The 14,792-nt window shown below is 41.1% G+C and overlaps 1 protein-coding gene across 1 annotated transcript in view; it reads right to left on the reverse strand.

The window, feature by feature from the left end:
- The window catches only part of LOC111234737 (laminin subunit beta-2-like), a 47,154-nt gene extending 32,572 nt beyond the window's left edge, over positions 1 to 14,582 (reverse strand). The window contains exons 1-2 of the mRNA XM_022762919.1: positions 14,510 to 14,582; positions 3,577 to 3,651 (exon numbers count right to left, since the gene is read on the reverse strand). Coding sequence (XP_022618640.1) covers positions 3,577 to 3,631 — 55 coding nt within the window. The 5' untranslated portion in view covers positions 3,632 to 3,651; positions 14,510 to 14,582. The remainder of the gene's footprint in view (positions 1 to 3,576; positions 3,652 to 14,509) is intronic.
- Positions 14,583 to 14,792: the final 210 nt, after the last annotated feature.

Here is a 14,792-nt window from a genome sequence, read left to right on the forward strand (position 1 = left end):
TCCAGGTGTCAGTGAAGTGGACGCAAACACATCCTCTATTTCTACACATAAACTCACGGAGCACATTATTAGGAACACCACACTAACACTGGGTAGTTCCTCCCTTTGCTCTCAAAACAGCCTCAGTTCTTCGTGACATGGATTCCACAAGATGTTGGAAACGTTCCTTTGAGACTCTGCTCCATGTCGACATGACTGCGTCACATCATTTCTGCAGATGCGTCAGCTGCACATTCAAGCTGCCAATGTCCTTGTTTTACCGCATCCCAAAGGTGTCCCGCTGGATCGGATCAGATCAGGTGACTGGGGAGGACGCTGACGTTCACTGAACTCACTGTCATTTCCACAGCTCTAACAGCATGGGATCCACTGACCCTAGATATTCATTCTTTCATTGATGCACTCACTCTTTCATCCGTTCACTAATACGTATTGTAGGACAAAAGCCAGCTCAAGCTCACCGTTACTGAAGTTGGCAGTTTCCGCCCTCACGCATGAGTACAGTCTTATTTCAGTTAATGATTAATGTAGAGACTAACCCAGATACCTTTGCATAGGCGTGTAGGGAAAGGGAAGTATAATACACTTCATCAGGCCATTTTGATTGGTGTGCTAAAAGTAAAGACATTAATTTTTTCCATTAACTTTGATGAGATCACTGTTAAATCTCCTGAGAAACACAAACACAAACACTGATACATGGGGGACCAGGGGCCAAATCCTACAGTTAAACAAAGACATTTAACAGCGTCTGTGCTTTCTATGTGTGTGTGTGTGTGTGTGTGTGTGTGTGGCCCTTTTCAAAAATGCCCCTCAGTCACCAATTAACCCTGCGAGGGCCCTTCCTGCTTCAGATCCAGCTCTCCTGTCAGTAGCCTGTCATTTACTACACATTCCACAAATACCCCGGATTCTCACAGAGTTTCCAAATCCTACATGCTGACCCAATAAACCCGGGTTTAAATGACCACGGGTGATTTAACATCATGAGTTGGATGGAGCTGCTCTGCAGCTAATGTCCACACTGGAAATCAGGTGTGGATGCAGACATGTGTATCAACCGAGACATTATTTCATGCTCTTTTTAGACTGGATTAAAGTTTTTGATGGGGGGGGAAATTTAGAAACTTTAGACGTTAGAAGCAGGTGAGAAACTCTGTTTCTGTATCGTGAGGAGGAGAGCAGCAAGAGCATTTTTTATTTGAGTAGAGTTCTTAATATCTTAAGTCTTAAGTTTAGATTGGGAAAATGTAAAGGGAGTATTCGAGAAGCAAATCATAACTAACTTCAGGAATTCTATCTTGTCTTTTTTCATCCTGATTTATCCCAGGTTAGGAATTCCTAAAAACTCAATCCAACATCCGTCATCAAATGATGTCTGTTACCTAGCAACCAACACTACTTTCAGCATCTCATCTTGCTGAGGTATTTTAGGTATTGGGCTATGTTACCTATTAGATTTCTCACTGAAACGTACAAAAAATGGTTTCTTTACACTGAACATCTCCATTCACAAAAAAACGAAGCGTATTTGTCAGTTGCACAACAACCAGGACCCATGCTGCCGGGTCGGCAATGAAAGAATATATTTATGAGCCTTCAGTAGGTGACACAAGTGCGCTTTGGTACAGACAGGGTAGGTAAGTCAGAGGGTCTTATGATATGGACTAACACATTTTAGACTTTTCATGGGATTTGATGGCAATAATAAAAACAAAACCTGGAGTATCACCAGCCTTATCCCTGAAGATAAAGATAAAGAAAAAATTTGTTTGGACCAACACCAACACATCACCACAAACCCCAATTTCTAAATGTCACTGTTCAGTTATATGATACAGGAAGCAACGGTCAGAGGTGGCACCAACAGAGTCAGTAGATATTGACTGGAGGGGATTTGGTCCCAGCGCTGTGAAATGAGGAGGAAGACAAATCCACTTGATTTGAAAATGTTTGTTTGAGTTGCATGAATTGAACAGGAAACAGGAGCAGACAGGAGTATGTCTGCAGTAGGAGTCCATCTGAACTGTCAGACAGACAGATGGTTGACTCATGCAGTATCAGTCATCCGCTGTTCGTGGCAAAAACATACACACCACAAACCAACTGCAGCGGTCAAAGCCAGCAGAACATTCATCTCACTTTGTATTTAAATGCAGCTTTCTTTTTATCCTGAAGTGAGAGAGAAGAAGGGCAATCCATTTCCATCCATCCATTGTTGAAATGTCACTGCATGAGCAATGTGCTGTTCTCTATATGGTGGCGAATCAAGTGACATAATTATTATTATCATCATTTAGGGTCCTGCTACCCCTTCAGTTAGTCGGGACTTAGAGGCAGCATCAACTCAGCAAAGGAGAGTTAAACCTTCACTTCCTGTTTGCTAGAGTGAACACAATCCAGTACAAACACCTGCGGTTACAACTCAATCCTGTGATTAGTGTGCATGAAATAATGATGGATTAGACCTAATGACAATGCAGGGAGAGGATGAATCTGTGAAGATATCCTTTAGATGGGAGTCTACTAAAGCAAAAATAACAACACCACACTTAACATGCTGTCATGCTGCTGCAGACACACATCAAGGGATTTGATTTGAATGAAAAGATGTGTCCTGCTGCTATTAATCTTCTCACACTGTTCCACCAGTCGCTAATAGCTCGATGTCACATGGAGATGAAGATGAGTGGGAGTAAGTGACACTGCTCTGATGTTGAGATTCTGAACATGTGTGACTGAGGTATCACATCAGTTTTCAATAGCCAACGAGCAACAGAGACGTCAAAATAACAACCAATTATCTTTTGGCTTCTTCTTTTTTTCCTATAAAAATGCTTAATATAAAAATGTGCTACCACTATCAGTTCTGATAAAGTGCAGCTCAGTTTATCTCCTTCTGACAGTGGCTGGTTTGGCATAATTGTATTTCTCTGTAGAGTTCTCTGACATTGAATCGCTCAGCTGGTCCTTGTCTCGCGCTCTCGCTCTCTCTCTCTCTCTCTCTCTCTCACACACACACATAAACACATTGAAGACAGACCTGTCTGTCAGTGTGTGTCAGTGTGTTGCATCAGAGGACTGCCAAAAAATCCAGTTTCTACCATCCCTGTCTGTTTGTCTACCGGCCGTCTCTGTGCGCCTGTCATTCAGGGTGCACACAGTGTGTGCTGGGAGTGGGCTCACTGGCCAATCAAAATATGTAATTGTTATTTGACACAAGGTGAAGCAATGGAGCTCAATACATTATTCAATTATTTATTATATTACATTATTTAGATTATTTAATAATCAGTTTACAGGTTAGGGTTACTCCTAACCCTTTTATTTTATTATATAGTCGATTAAACAGATGGCTTTCTTAACAGCTCAAAATTGGTGGTTGATGGTTTTTAACAACAGTTTAGCTTTTCACAAATTCATTGCTTATCTACTATGACAAAATCCTTTGGTTGGTCTGCTTTGCTGTTACACTACAAATCAAGCCTCTTTTTTCAGGTGGTCTCAGCCTAAATGAGATGTAACAGCACTTCTACACAAAGACAAAGACAAAACTGAACTATGACTTGAACTCACCCAACAGGAGGAGGCTCAGGGGCAGCGTCATGATGGGCATCAGAACTTGATGCATGGACACCAAGCTGTCTCTGGCTGTAACAAACAGAGACAAATAATTTGAGCGTGTGACAATAAAGAAATCAATAAAAACAAAGAGGCCTCATTTAGTAAAACATCCAAGTGCAGCTGGCAGGAGAAAAAAAAGAGGCCGGGATAATCACAACAGACAGTCTGTATTTTACACCAGCGGTACTGTGCAAACATTTCTCAAACAATGTCCACCAGGAACCAGAAAAGATTCTTTCCATTAACCTTCTTTCCATTAACCAGTTGGTAAAAGCTTTACAGGTCTTAACAATGGTCTGGTTTGTCCACAGTAAATAGTATTATTATATTACCTTCAATTTGTTAAAGCAATAACTGGTACTAAAAGAACTACAGCTGTCACTGTTGTGTAGTTCAGGGTTTTGTCAGAGGTAGAAGGGTCTCGATTGTGTTGTGACACAGAGGAGCACGACGGCCTCATGTATAGTCATGTTACACACTAAACCTGTGGTTAAAGGAAGGCAAGAGGACAGAGTAAAGAAAGGACTGACTTGCTTTAGAAAGCTTTTGCAGCCTAAATAAGCCATTCAAGTCAAGAAGGAGAACTGCTTTGTTGCCTGACAAATGACAAATCAAATGTCTTCACTTAACCTTACCCACCAATCCAGGTTTGTGACCTAAAGCAGGTCTCTGTTGGAAAGTATTTTCCACACTCAGCTTGGTAAGGAGGTGTAGCTTAGCTTGCTACATTTCCAGCTTCAATGTCGAGAAGCTTCAAGGGTAACTGTTATAGCTTAGTGCACTGCACTTTCCAAGTGGCTCACCCAACACTGATGGTTTCACTCAGACCACAGACCTCGACCACAACCTGCTGCTGAACCATAGCGAAGGAAAAGTTCTCAGTTCTCAGCTCTGAGAACTTTCTTCCTTTTGGAAAAAAAACTCTTTGGTAGCTGCAAAATTTTCTGATGAGAAATGCCTTGCCTTCCTAAACAAACTAGCGGCAGCGTCAGCTGACCTAATGATCTGAATGCAGGGCCTCAGGGTAAAAAGGCATCATTCTTGAAAATGAAACATGGATCACAGAACTGTCGTTGTGGTTCACTCATCTGGACAATGATCACGAAGGGTCAGGGGTCATTCAGTGGAATGCACATGTAGATTTGTATTTGCCTGAAAATCAGATTTCAGTGGATTAGAAATCCTTCTGCAACTTGATGGGAGTGGGAAGTGAATTGGAGGGGTCACTGATTGATGTCGCAGCTCATCTTGCTCTGAAGCAGAGGTTCACAGAGAAGCCACTGGCTGAAATTTGTATATCAGCAAGAGATGAATACTGCGAAGTGAGTGACAGGGCACAAACAGATCTTCCTCCATTCACATTAACCTATCTATATGAGAGTGGCTTCCCAGCTCTGGTCTGCCTGAAAAACAAGCACAGAGCCCGTCTCAGCCACAAGTGGAATACCTCACTGCGTCCAAGTAACCACAACCACTGAGTGAGCTAAACTTTATACATTTAATTTCATTATGTTATCTTCAAAATATTTTTATCCTCAAAATGGGGTCGCACTGCAAAAAGGTTAAGACCCACTATATTATAGACTGAGAAAATGGTCCTGCTTCTTATGCTAAAAAAAACATTTAAAATTTGAAGGAGTTACATTGTTTTCACAAACAACGACATTATGCAAAATATGATCTTCACTAACTAATTATGAGGATGAAGCTTCATTTCTGTACATTGAACTGCCTTTTTCAATGAAGTGCAGCTTAATACACAGTCAGATATTTAAAACAGGGGCTTTTTATATTTCTAAAAAGCGATGCAGAGAGAAGAGACACAAATGAGGAAAAAATGAAAGATGCAAAAGTTGGAAAAGAAAGGAAACAAGGTGCAACTGATTCGAAGAAGACAGTCAGAGAACGATTCAAAAGTGTCCCAGGAGTCAGCTGATGGAAACACATGCTCAAGTTAGAAGAAAGTAGAACTGTTAATAAGGTCTAATCTATTTTAAGCAATATTCTTAATCCAAATTATTGCTACGTTAGTTTTGTCTAGAAGATTGTGTTTGAATCAAGGCAGAGGGAATAGCTCCATCTCCTCATCCATCATGGCCCTCGTGGGCTCGCAATAGAGTGGCTGAGATAAGGTAGGGTGGTAAAGCCACTGCAGCCCTGGTGCAGAGGAACCCCCTTACTGCACAGTCTCCAATCTGAGAGGAGAGATCTGCAAAGAACTGTGTCACTAAAGAGTTCCAGAGATGAAGCAACTGGTAAATAATTTAAGGAATATTACAAAATGACCTTCCTACGTTACACTTCATGAAAATCCAACAGTTGCCGAGAGACATGAAGATAATAATTATTTTTTAAATGAGCTATTAATTATTCCACAAGTGATTGCTATGGATTTGAAAAACCATTTGTTGCAATGTTAAACAACAACAGCTTAATAGTTAAAAGAGTTTAGAGTTTAACCAGAGGCGACAGTGGTGCTGACAGCACAAGGTCGCTGTTTAATCTAAAATCTTCACCAGCAGACGAATCCAAAGAAAACACTATAATATAGAAAGAGTTTCACCTGACGTTATAATAAAGAAAACAATGTAAATGTAACAGTCACAGTGTAATATCCACTATCAGTCCAGCGTTAGCAATAACTGATTCTAGTTTCATACTCACACAGCCACAGGTCACCTCTCTCTCCTCTGCACTGCGTGGTCAGAGTTGCTCACTCTGTGTCTCTGCAGGCCAACTTCGCTTGACAGTGTGTATGTGTGTGTAGATTCCCGTATTCCAGCGTGCACGTGTGCAAACCCCTGGACCCCAGTGTGTATATTTACGCATGCATGCACATGTGTGGTGAGTATGTGCGCCAGAATGTGTAAAACAAACTTGAAAGCACAACTGATGGCAGCGATGTAAAAACAGAGGGAACGCCGCCGGCCAATGGGAACACGGCATGTGCAGGACCCCTTTCATTCCTCTCCTCCCTCTGCTTCGCCCTCCCTCGCTCCCTCCAGCTCGTCACTGGGGCACTGGGGTGAATGGGCAGCTATTCTTATTCTAATTCTTCTGTCACTCTGTGGGCCACTGGCTCAAAGAGGGGAATGGTCTCCAGGCTTTTGGAATGCACCACCCCTTTCTTCTGGACACGAAGGGAGAGTGAAGGGCGAGAGAGGCAGAGGAAGTCAGGGAAAAAGAGAACGAGAGATAGTTAAAAGAGGAAGAGACGGAAGAAGAGGAGGATGGAAAACTAATGGGGAAAAAGTATGAGGAAAGAGAGAGAGAGTGAGAGGAGGGAAACTGACAGAGACATTTTGGGGGTAAACTAGGAATCAGTGCTGCACCAAACCCACACAACAGCACTCTCAGGGCATTTAGCAAGAGGAGCCGACCAACAGATAAAAGCTTCACCTCTACTCTGACCAGCCCTGATCCGTTCTCTGCGCTAAATGTCTGCACTCTCCCCCAAACACTTCAAGAGCTTGAGGAAGAAAATGTAGAAACTTTCTACACATTTTTTAAGATTTAATTTGAGATTCTTCTCCAAAAGTCCAAAGTCACAGCCTTTGAACTTTATTTGCTTTCTACTCTCATGTCTGTCAGTTAAATATGATGCTAATGCTAGCAGCTGGTTAGCTCAGCACAAAGACTGACTCAAAAATCAACCTACCAGCACCTTTGACGCACACTAATTAACATTTTATATGTTTAAATCACACACATACCAAAGTGTTAAAACAAATGTTTTAAGAGCAGTTGCCAGGCAACCAGCAAATGACAAAACACAGACCAATCTGCTGCAGAAGTATATGTGCTATAATAAAGCAATAAAACTTAATTTTAACAGATTGATTCAAGTTAAGCATGTGGATTTCATGTTGATTCATCCCTGCCACCTCCAGTCAGACTAAAAAACAGGGATGTGATAAGATGAGACGTCAGACCGGGGCCTTTGGGGTCAGCTCCATTCATGACGCAACTGAGCCATGACTAGATAATAAAACTATAAAGAGAAAGATGTGTGTTTGAGCCAGTAGGATATCTGCACATACGGGTTATGTGCCTACATATGTGAGGTTCAGGCTAGACAACTGAAGAACTGCAGGAGAGAACAAAGCAGCTTTCACATTTGTAGTGTCCTTCCAATGTGACCTTTGACCTCTGCTTTAGATGGAGCAGGAGAGGCTGAATTAACATGTCACACAGCAACCAACACAGGGAAAACTGAGATTTCCCCTGGTGTATAAATGCAACACCTTCTCCAAAAGGACTGCTGTCACAAACCTAAGAAAAAGGCCTGAGCAATATATAATATCAAATTAAAATTGAATACCCTTTCAGGTAGTGCTCCAACAGTCCAGTCTACACCTATATCTATATATAATCTGTAATCTAATTCACAGGCAAGCATTTAATAAAACAAGTCAGACTGTATACAGTCTAATTAGACTGTTAGTTAAGTCTTTTTGCATACTTAGGTGGTTAGTAGCCAATATGTGGCTTTATGTATATATGTTATTAATATGTGTTAACAATATTTTTATATATAACATGGTTCTGAATGCATAAATGTTGTACAGTCAAATCATATATATATATATAGAGTAAAGTAAACTGACAATGGACGGGGGGGGGGATGTTTCTCTCAGAGACCTTGAACAAAGACTTTGACTCAAACTCTCTCACACACACACTATCACTACAATAAGATAAGAGGAAACCCGCAGACAGTGTAGGTCCACCTCTATAACTTCTGTGCAGCAGTGAGACAACGCCAAGAAATCTTGAGACACTAGTCCAAACAATCCCGGGCTCCCATATCCTTGAACACCAAAACACGATAAGCCCGACTCTGTGTGTGTGTCTGTGAGTTTGTGTACACATCGGATGAAGGCCTTCAGACTGAGACACTCAACACACTGCCAATGCGCAGCAGCTTGACACACTGTTGTTAAGGTACTGTAAAACAAGGCCGGGCTGGAAATGGGATCAGATCATTCAGGTGAGATCATGGAGGAAGTTTGCACAGGCAGGTGACTCAATATTCAGAGCAGCTGCTACATGCACACCACTGTCCTCTAGTCCAGATGTGTCCCCACAGCCCTGCCAGATGAGTTCAAGCCCCACCACATCTACACCTCCCACCATGTTCAATCAAACTCATTTTAAACTGGATGCTATTGAACACCATTAACTACATACGAGTGGATCTTGTCATAATATTTTCTTCATACTATTGATCAGTGTTTAAGAGAGTGAACATACTAAGTTAGCCCGGAGCAGTGACTTCCTGTATTCTTGTTGTCACTATGAGGTTGCCAGGTAACCAGAACCATGCAGAACAGAAAATGTGTATCGGAGTGGAAAAATGTTGAAGAGTCAGACTTCAGTGCCACATTAACTATATACTCAAGGAATAAAATGAGAATATTACAAGAAATCATTGCAAAGTCACATCAAATAATTTTGTGTATGTTGCAAATATTCTTCTCTTTTACTCTGTCTATCTGAAAAATATTGATCACACTGTAAGTCGAACGCGATAATTCCTTGATGTGCATATTCATCAGAGTGACTCAGTTCTTCTGAATCATACAAAAATACATGATGGAACTTTTGTGGCGCCTTGTAAAAACTCAGTCAAAGAAATCATAAATTCCTATAACACACCTTGAAGCCACAATGAGTGCTTCTTCCCAAATTAGACTAAGTGAAAATAGCACAGTCTTTATGAAATCATTTCGAGGAAAACACCTTCTAGGCAAACAGTGCTCCACTTTTCAACATAAATATACAGTGTGCGCTTAAAATTTAAACCACTGTTTTCCATATGATTACATATAAAAAGAGATATGGAACTAACACTTGCAACTTGTACCAAAACCTTTTAGAGAAACACATCAGATTAAAGCAACCCTACAGAAACATCTGTGAACTAATATCAGTAACTGGTAACTCTCTACCAGTCAACAATTCAAATATCTGCTTGATTTGACAGAAACAGACCACCCAAGCACAACATCTTCAACTGGAGGGATTCAGTTTAACCATAGTGGCAAACAAGGAAACGTCTTCCCTTGAAACAACTTCCTAATCCACTACATACATCATCAGATCATCGCGCGTGGAGCCGTAGGAAATCTCATAATACTATGTGGATATTTGCTTCATTTCTGCTGGCATCTTATCGTTAAAAGGAAGATTACCATCAAAGGTAATTCAGCATTTTAAGATTTCAGATAAAGAGTTAAATTTTCCTGTGTGAGATGCACATTCACTGCTACTGACCCAGACCTAAAAAAAATAAAACACATCTAATACCTACTACTACTGGGCTCACTTAGCCTTTGTTCTACACCACGTACACACACACACACACACGATGGAAAGTGTGTAGGTGCATTCCTGCTCATATACAACCGGTACAGTTTAATACCTATATTATGCTCTCTTCTTCAAAGCAACAACACTCGGATCTCCTTTGAAATCAGCTTTGTCATCAAGGATCTTTTTTCATCATAAAAATTAATCATTAACTATGAACTAGCGAGACACACCTGCAAGGCCGACAAAAGCTCATGCAAGGACATGACCAGACTGTAGCCAATGAGGAGGTTTTGAGGTGATTAAATTCAGTGCAGACACACACCAACCAACACAATCACCACATTCATGTTTGGACTAGAAAGCCAGAGAATCAGTAGGTGAGAGGTGGAGGTGAACAGGGCGACTCTGGGTTTGATTCAGCACTAGGTCCTGTGGGGGCCACGGTCCAGGGAAATCACTGGTACACTGCTTAATAAGGTCACAGCTTATAAGATGGGCATTCTCATTTCCAAAGCTCCCTTTTTCTACACACCACAGGTTGATAGGCATCTGTCAGCACACATAATGCAAGGATTTTCCGTGAGAAATGGCAGCTATATAAATACTACATCCACTTCTTTACTCTGATCTACCACGGAGGTTTCCCTCTTGGGACACTGAACATTTTCTTTTTCTTCTTCTAGATACAGTGAAAGAGAGACAGGAAAGCTGGGGAGAGAGGGAGAGGGGATGACATGCAGCAAAGGGCCGCAGGTCAGATTCGAACCCATGGCCGCTGCCTTAATGGTACACGCTATAGGACGAGGACGAGTTATAGACGACCAAAAGCCGGTATGCAAACTGCACCATCGGAGGAAAGCCCTCAAACTTCTCTAAGCAGCTCAAAGACAGACATCGGCATCTGCAGGCAGAGCTCAGGGTGAGTGAGTTTCAGTTGCTAATTTTATATGGACATGTCGTCAACATGTTCATGCCCTGACATGTTGCTGTTGTTGTTTGTGAATTATGTAACAGCTGGCATCTGTTACAGCAAAGCTCCACACACAATGTTCACAAGGGCTAACATTAGCTTGTTTAGGCTAACATAGGGACAGCTCATAACGTGAGGTGGGTGCCCACCAACATTAGCAGGTGCATGGTCAGGTTTCTGGTATCGTGACATCGCTCGTACTGACACTTACATATCACTTATATTCTGTACTTGAAACAACAAAAGCAAAGGGGCAATCAGTGCTTCCTGCCTTTACAAAAGATAAGCAGGATAATTGGCCTTCTTTTTCAGTAACATGTAAGGAAATTGCATTTCCTGTTATTGATGAGACAGCCATTTCCAGTGTAAATTTCCACTCTCTGTGTGTAAGTGTGTGCAGGAGAGAGGCTGAGATGTATGTTACACCCTGAGAGTACATGGTGATGATTACAGCTCATCAGAGAGGTTGACAGCCATAAAAACCCACAGCTCTGTCACATTCTTTCTTAACCTGAAGTGTTTGTGTAGAGCCACGGAGGGAAAAAGACATACAGAGGTTGGCACATTGAGAAATTCCTAGAAACATTTTTCAAATCCTCTTCTTCTCAGAGGATTCATGAAGATAAATTAATGATTGATGAGTGTTGCTACCCAGTGTCTGATGCAATTGCATGGCCACTTGTCGATGATCTGTAATATTGCTGCAAGCATGTAGCTGATTTAAGATACAAAGATGGTCGACATCAGATGATCCAAACAATAACATCAATCAATCAGAAAAATGTATTATAATGATCAGTAATTAAGACAAAAATATAAAATATCTGAGGGTAATAGTTTCATAAAAGCTAAGACGTTGTAAAATATTTATCTGGTGATTAGTTTAAGTTAACAATATGGAGTCATTAGTTTAGGTATTTTATTCATTTCTACACTTAATAATTATATATAAATAAAAGAAAATCTGTAGATCTCCTGACCTTAAGACAGGAAGACAAGTGCAAAAGAGACAGACAGGAGGAGTAGCAGTAATCAGCCCCTCTTTGAAATCAGTGTGCTGAAAAGAAGGAGCTGTTTTGTGTCAGGGGACGTGATTATGAGCGTCTCAGCCTGCAGAGGCCCTGACACAGGCTCAGATATCAAAGCCTCAGTGACAGAGTGAAAGGTGGCCGATGGCAGAGAGATGTCTCCTGATCTATAGATTATCCAATATTTATTTCAATTTTATGGATGATTTATGATTTTGTTTTTTTTTTCTCACTACATAAACTCAAAACAAAACATGATTCAAAAATTGTTTTCTTTTTTTAAAAACACCCTTCCCCAATAACTACGGCTATTTGTGCAAGAGCAACAAAAGAACCACTATCCTTTTACACACTGTAAACAGTGTAAAGAAAACCAGCAGGAGCGTCTGAAAACACCATCACAAAGACATTTGTACCTCTGTCATGTCAGGAACTGAGCCCTGCTCACACCTGATACTTAAGAAGATGTACAGCTACCACAGTATATGTCATCACAGTGTATCATCAAAACTAGGGCTGCACAATATATAGTTTAAGCACCATCATTGATATGTGCAACGTCAATTAGACTAAACAGTTCTCAGTTTCGGTGACTAATTTATAAGAGAAGTCTGTCTGATATAAAATATTCTACTCTGATTTAAGGCTTCATTACACAGTTTGTTGCTAATGAGTGACATGCAGGCTCTGCATGCATACTGAGCTATCAATCACAATCATTAGTAGATGAAGAGCTGGCAGGCCTCGTCCCTGTTGGTCGCCAAAAACAGCGTCAGAATGAGCGAGGAACAGGAGAAAAACAAAGAAAAGGAAAATTTGGTTGCAAAAAGAAAAATGAAGAAAGGTTTATATTATGTTGTAATATATATAGTGGATAAAAAAAGATATTGCAATATCAGTTTTTTTCCAATATTGTACAGCCCTAATCAAAACCATATATTGGTCTATTGATAATCAATTAATAGAGAGGCAACGCAGCCCCCAACCCGCTCAGACCGCAGCGACTCGTGGATCCTCTTAACCCCTCAGGTTAGAGTTGATCTCAGCGGTGGGGCGAGAGGCCAGGTCCTTGAGCTGATTAAAGCTGGACTAAGCCTACAGGGGCCATGAGAACATGCACCTCCCAACACACACATGTCTAAATACCCTGACAAGCTGCTGAAAAGAAAGAAAGAGCAAAGTGGAATTCTTGAATTCAAAGGAGAAGGTTAAGCAGTAGAAGTTGAATAGTAAGGTAAAAAATAAAACTGTTCACTGTTCAAGAACCCACCCGCCCCCCTCCAGTTAGGACAGCATACTTTTCAAGGTTACATTGAGATATTTACTGTCACCTAGTGTGATCTCAGGGAACCAACTGTTGTAGAAACGACACAACACGTCGATGAAGCAGCGAACATCGAAACATTATTCATATCATGGTGAATAATGGTGAATCTGAGCTCTGCTCTCCATTAATCTGTACCGCTGGTTAATCTGGTAGGAATGTGTGCAACAGTGTCACAAATCTGCCTCCGAGCCAGTAGTGACCTACCTCCACACACACACACACACACACACACACACACACACACACACACACACACACACACACAAAGTCTTCAACTTTCTCTTTTCGTTTCTTCAGCACAAGTCTGAGACAACTTTTGATATTTAATGTTTTACTTTCTAACTTTTGCTTTGATTTGGTCTAAAAACTCATTTGCCATTTAAGATCCCCTCCATTAAAAACGATCTTACATAAATAAAAACAACTTGTGTGGAATTTAACTCCTTCTCCCTCATTCAAAAATCCAGTAACTCTTGATATTCAAATATTTTTCATTTAAAATATTCAACTACTGGATCATGATGTCTCCTACTTCTCTTACTGGAAAAGTCCCACAGGGAAGTCCATACTTGTGTGTGCACTTGCATCACTCTTTTGTAAGATAAAGGCTGGACACTGGATCATAACTGCACTTAAAGTAAGCACAGAGAAAACTACATGCACAACAGACATTTAGTGACTGCACACAGTACAGCACTTTGCACAGAGAAGGCCAAACATCATATCAACAATAAGAAGAACACACTCTTGAGTAGAGGAAGACTTAAAGCTTTACATGTCTTGTTGCCTAGGTGACCTCAGATTTCCCATTAAAAACACACGCATCCCTCGTGCCTCATGTAAGTGGCTCTACGTGTAGTTATATGTAAAAAATAACCGTCTCATTTCGAGAGTTTGCGCATTTGTATTTATTTGGATAAAAGTCTTGCAAAGGAGCAACGCTTCTTTTTAAACGTGAAAAGCTAAAAGCTCAAAAGTTGAATTAGCCTAGCATAAAAAAAAAGAAAGAAGAAAAAAAAACCCCACAAACCACATTTTTAACCTCATTATATACATGAATATTACAGCAGCACCACGGGCGATAACGGGCTAAAGTAACGACACAAAGTTCATATAAACTCGCCATACATTGCAGACATTCACCACCCCTGTAGGAATATTGTGGTTAACACACTTTACAATGGTGTTTTTGCGTTATTGGATTTGAAGTGTTAGCAGAGACGGAAGATTAGATGAAGAGCTCACCTGCTCGGTAGTTCTCTGTGACTCCCTCCCTCTCTCGCTCACTGACACACAAACTTCCTCTCTCTTTCGCTTTCTTTCTTTCTCTCCCTCACACACACATATAACACACACACACATATATATATACACACACGTACACATACACATACACACTCTACGGCTTGCACACCGTCCGGCTGCACCGCCTGTATGAGCTGGGTGTCCGGTGTGCAGCCTACAGTAGAGGGCTCATCCGCCCGGGAGGAGGTGGAGCCCCGAGTGTCACCGGCAGCTTACACCCCCG

Source organism: Seriola dumerili, unplaced genomic scaffold (assembly GCF_002260705.1).
Source record: "Seriola dumerili isolate Sdu_G_001 unplaced genomic scaffold, Sdu_1.0 BDQW01000454.1, whole genome shotgun sequence".
NCBI classification, from domain to species: domain Eukaryota; kingdom Metazoa; phylum Chordata; class Actinopteri; order Carangiformes; family Carangidae; genus Seriola; species Seriola dumerili.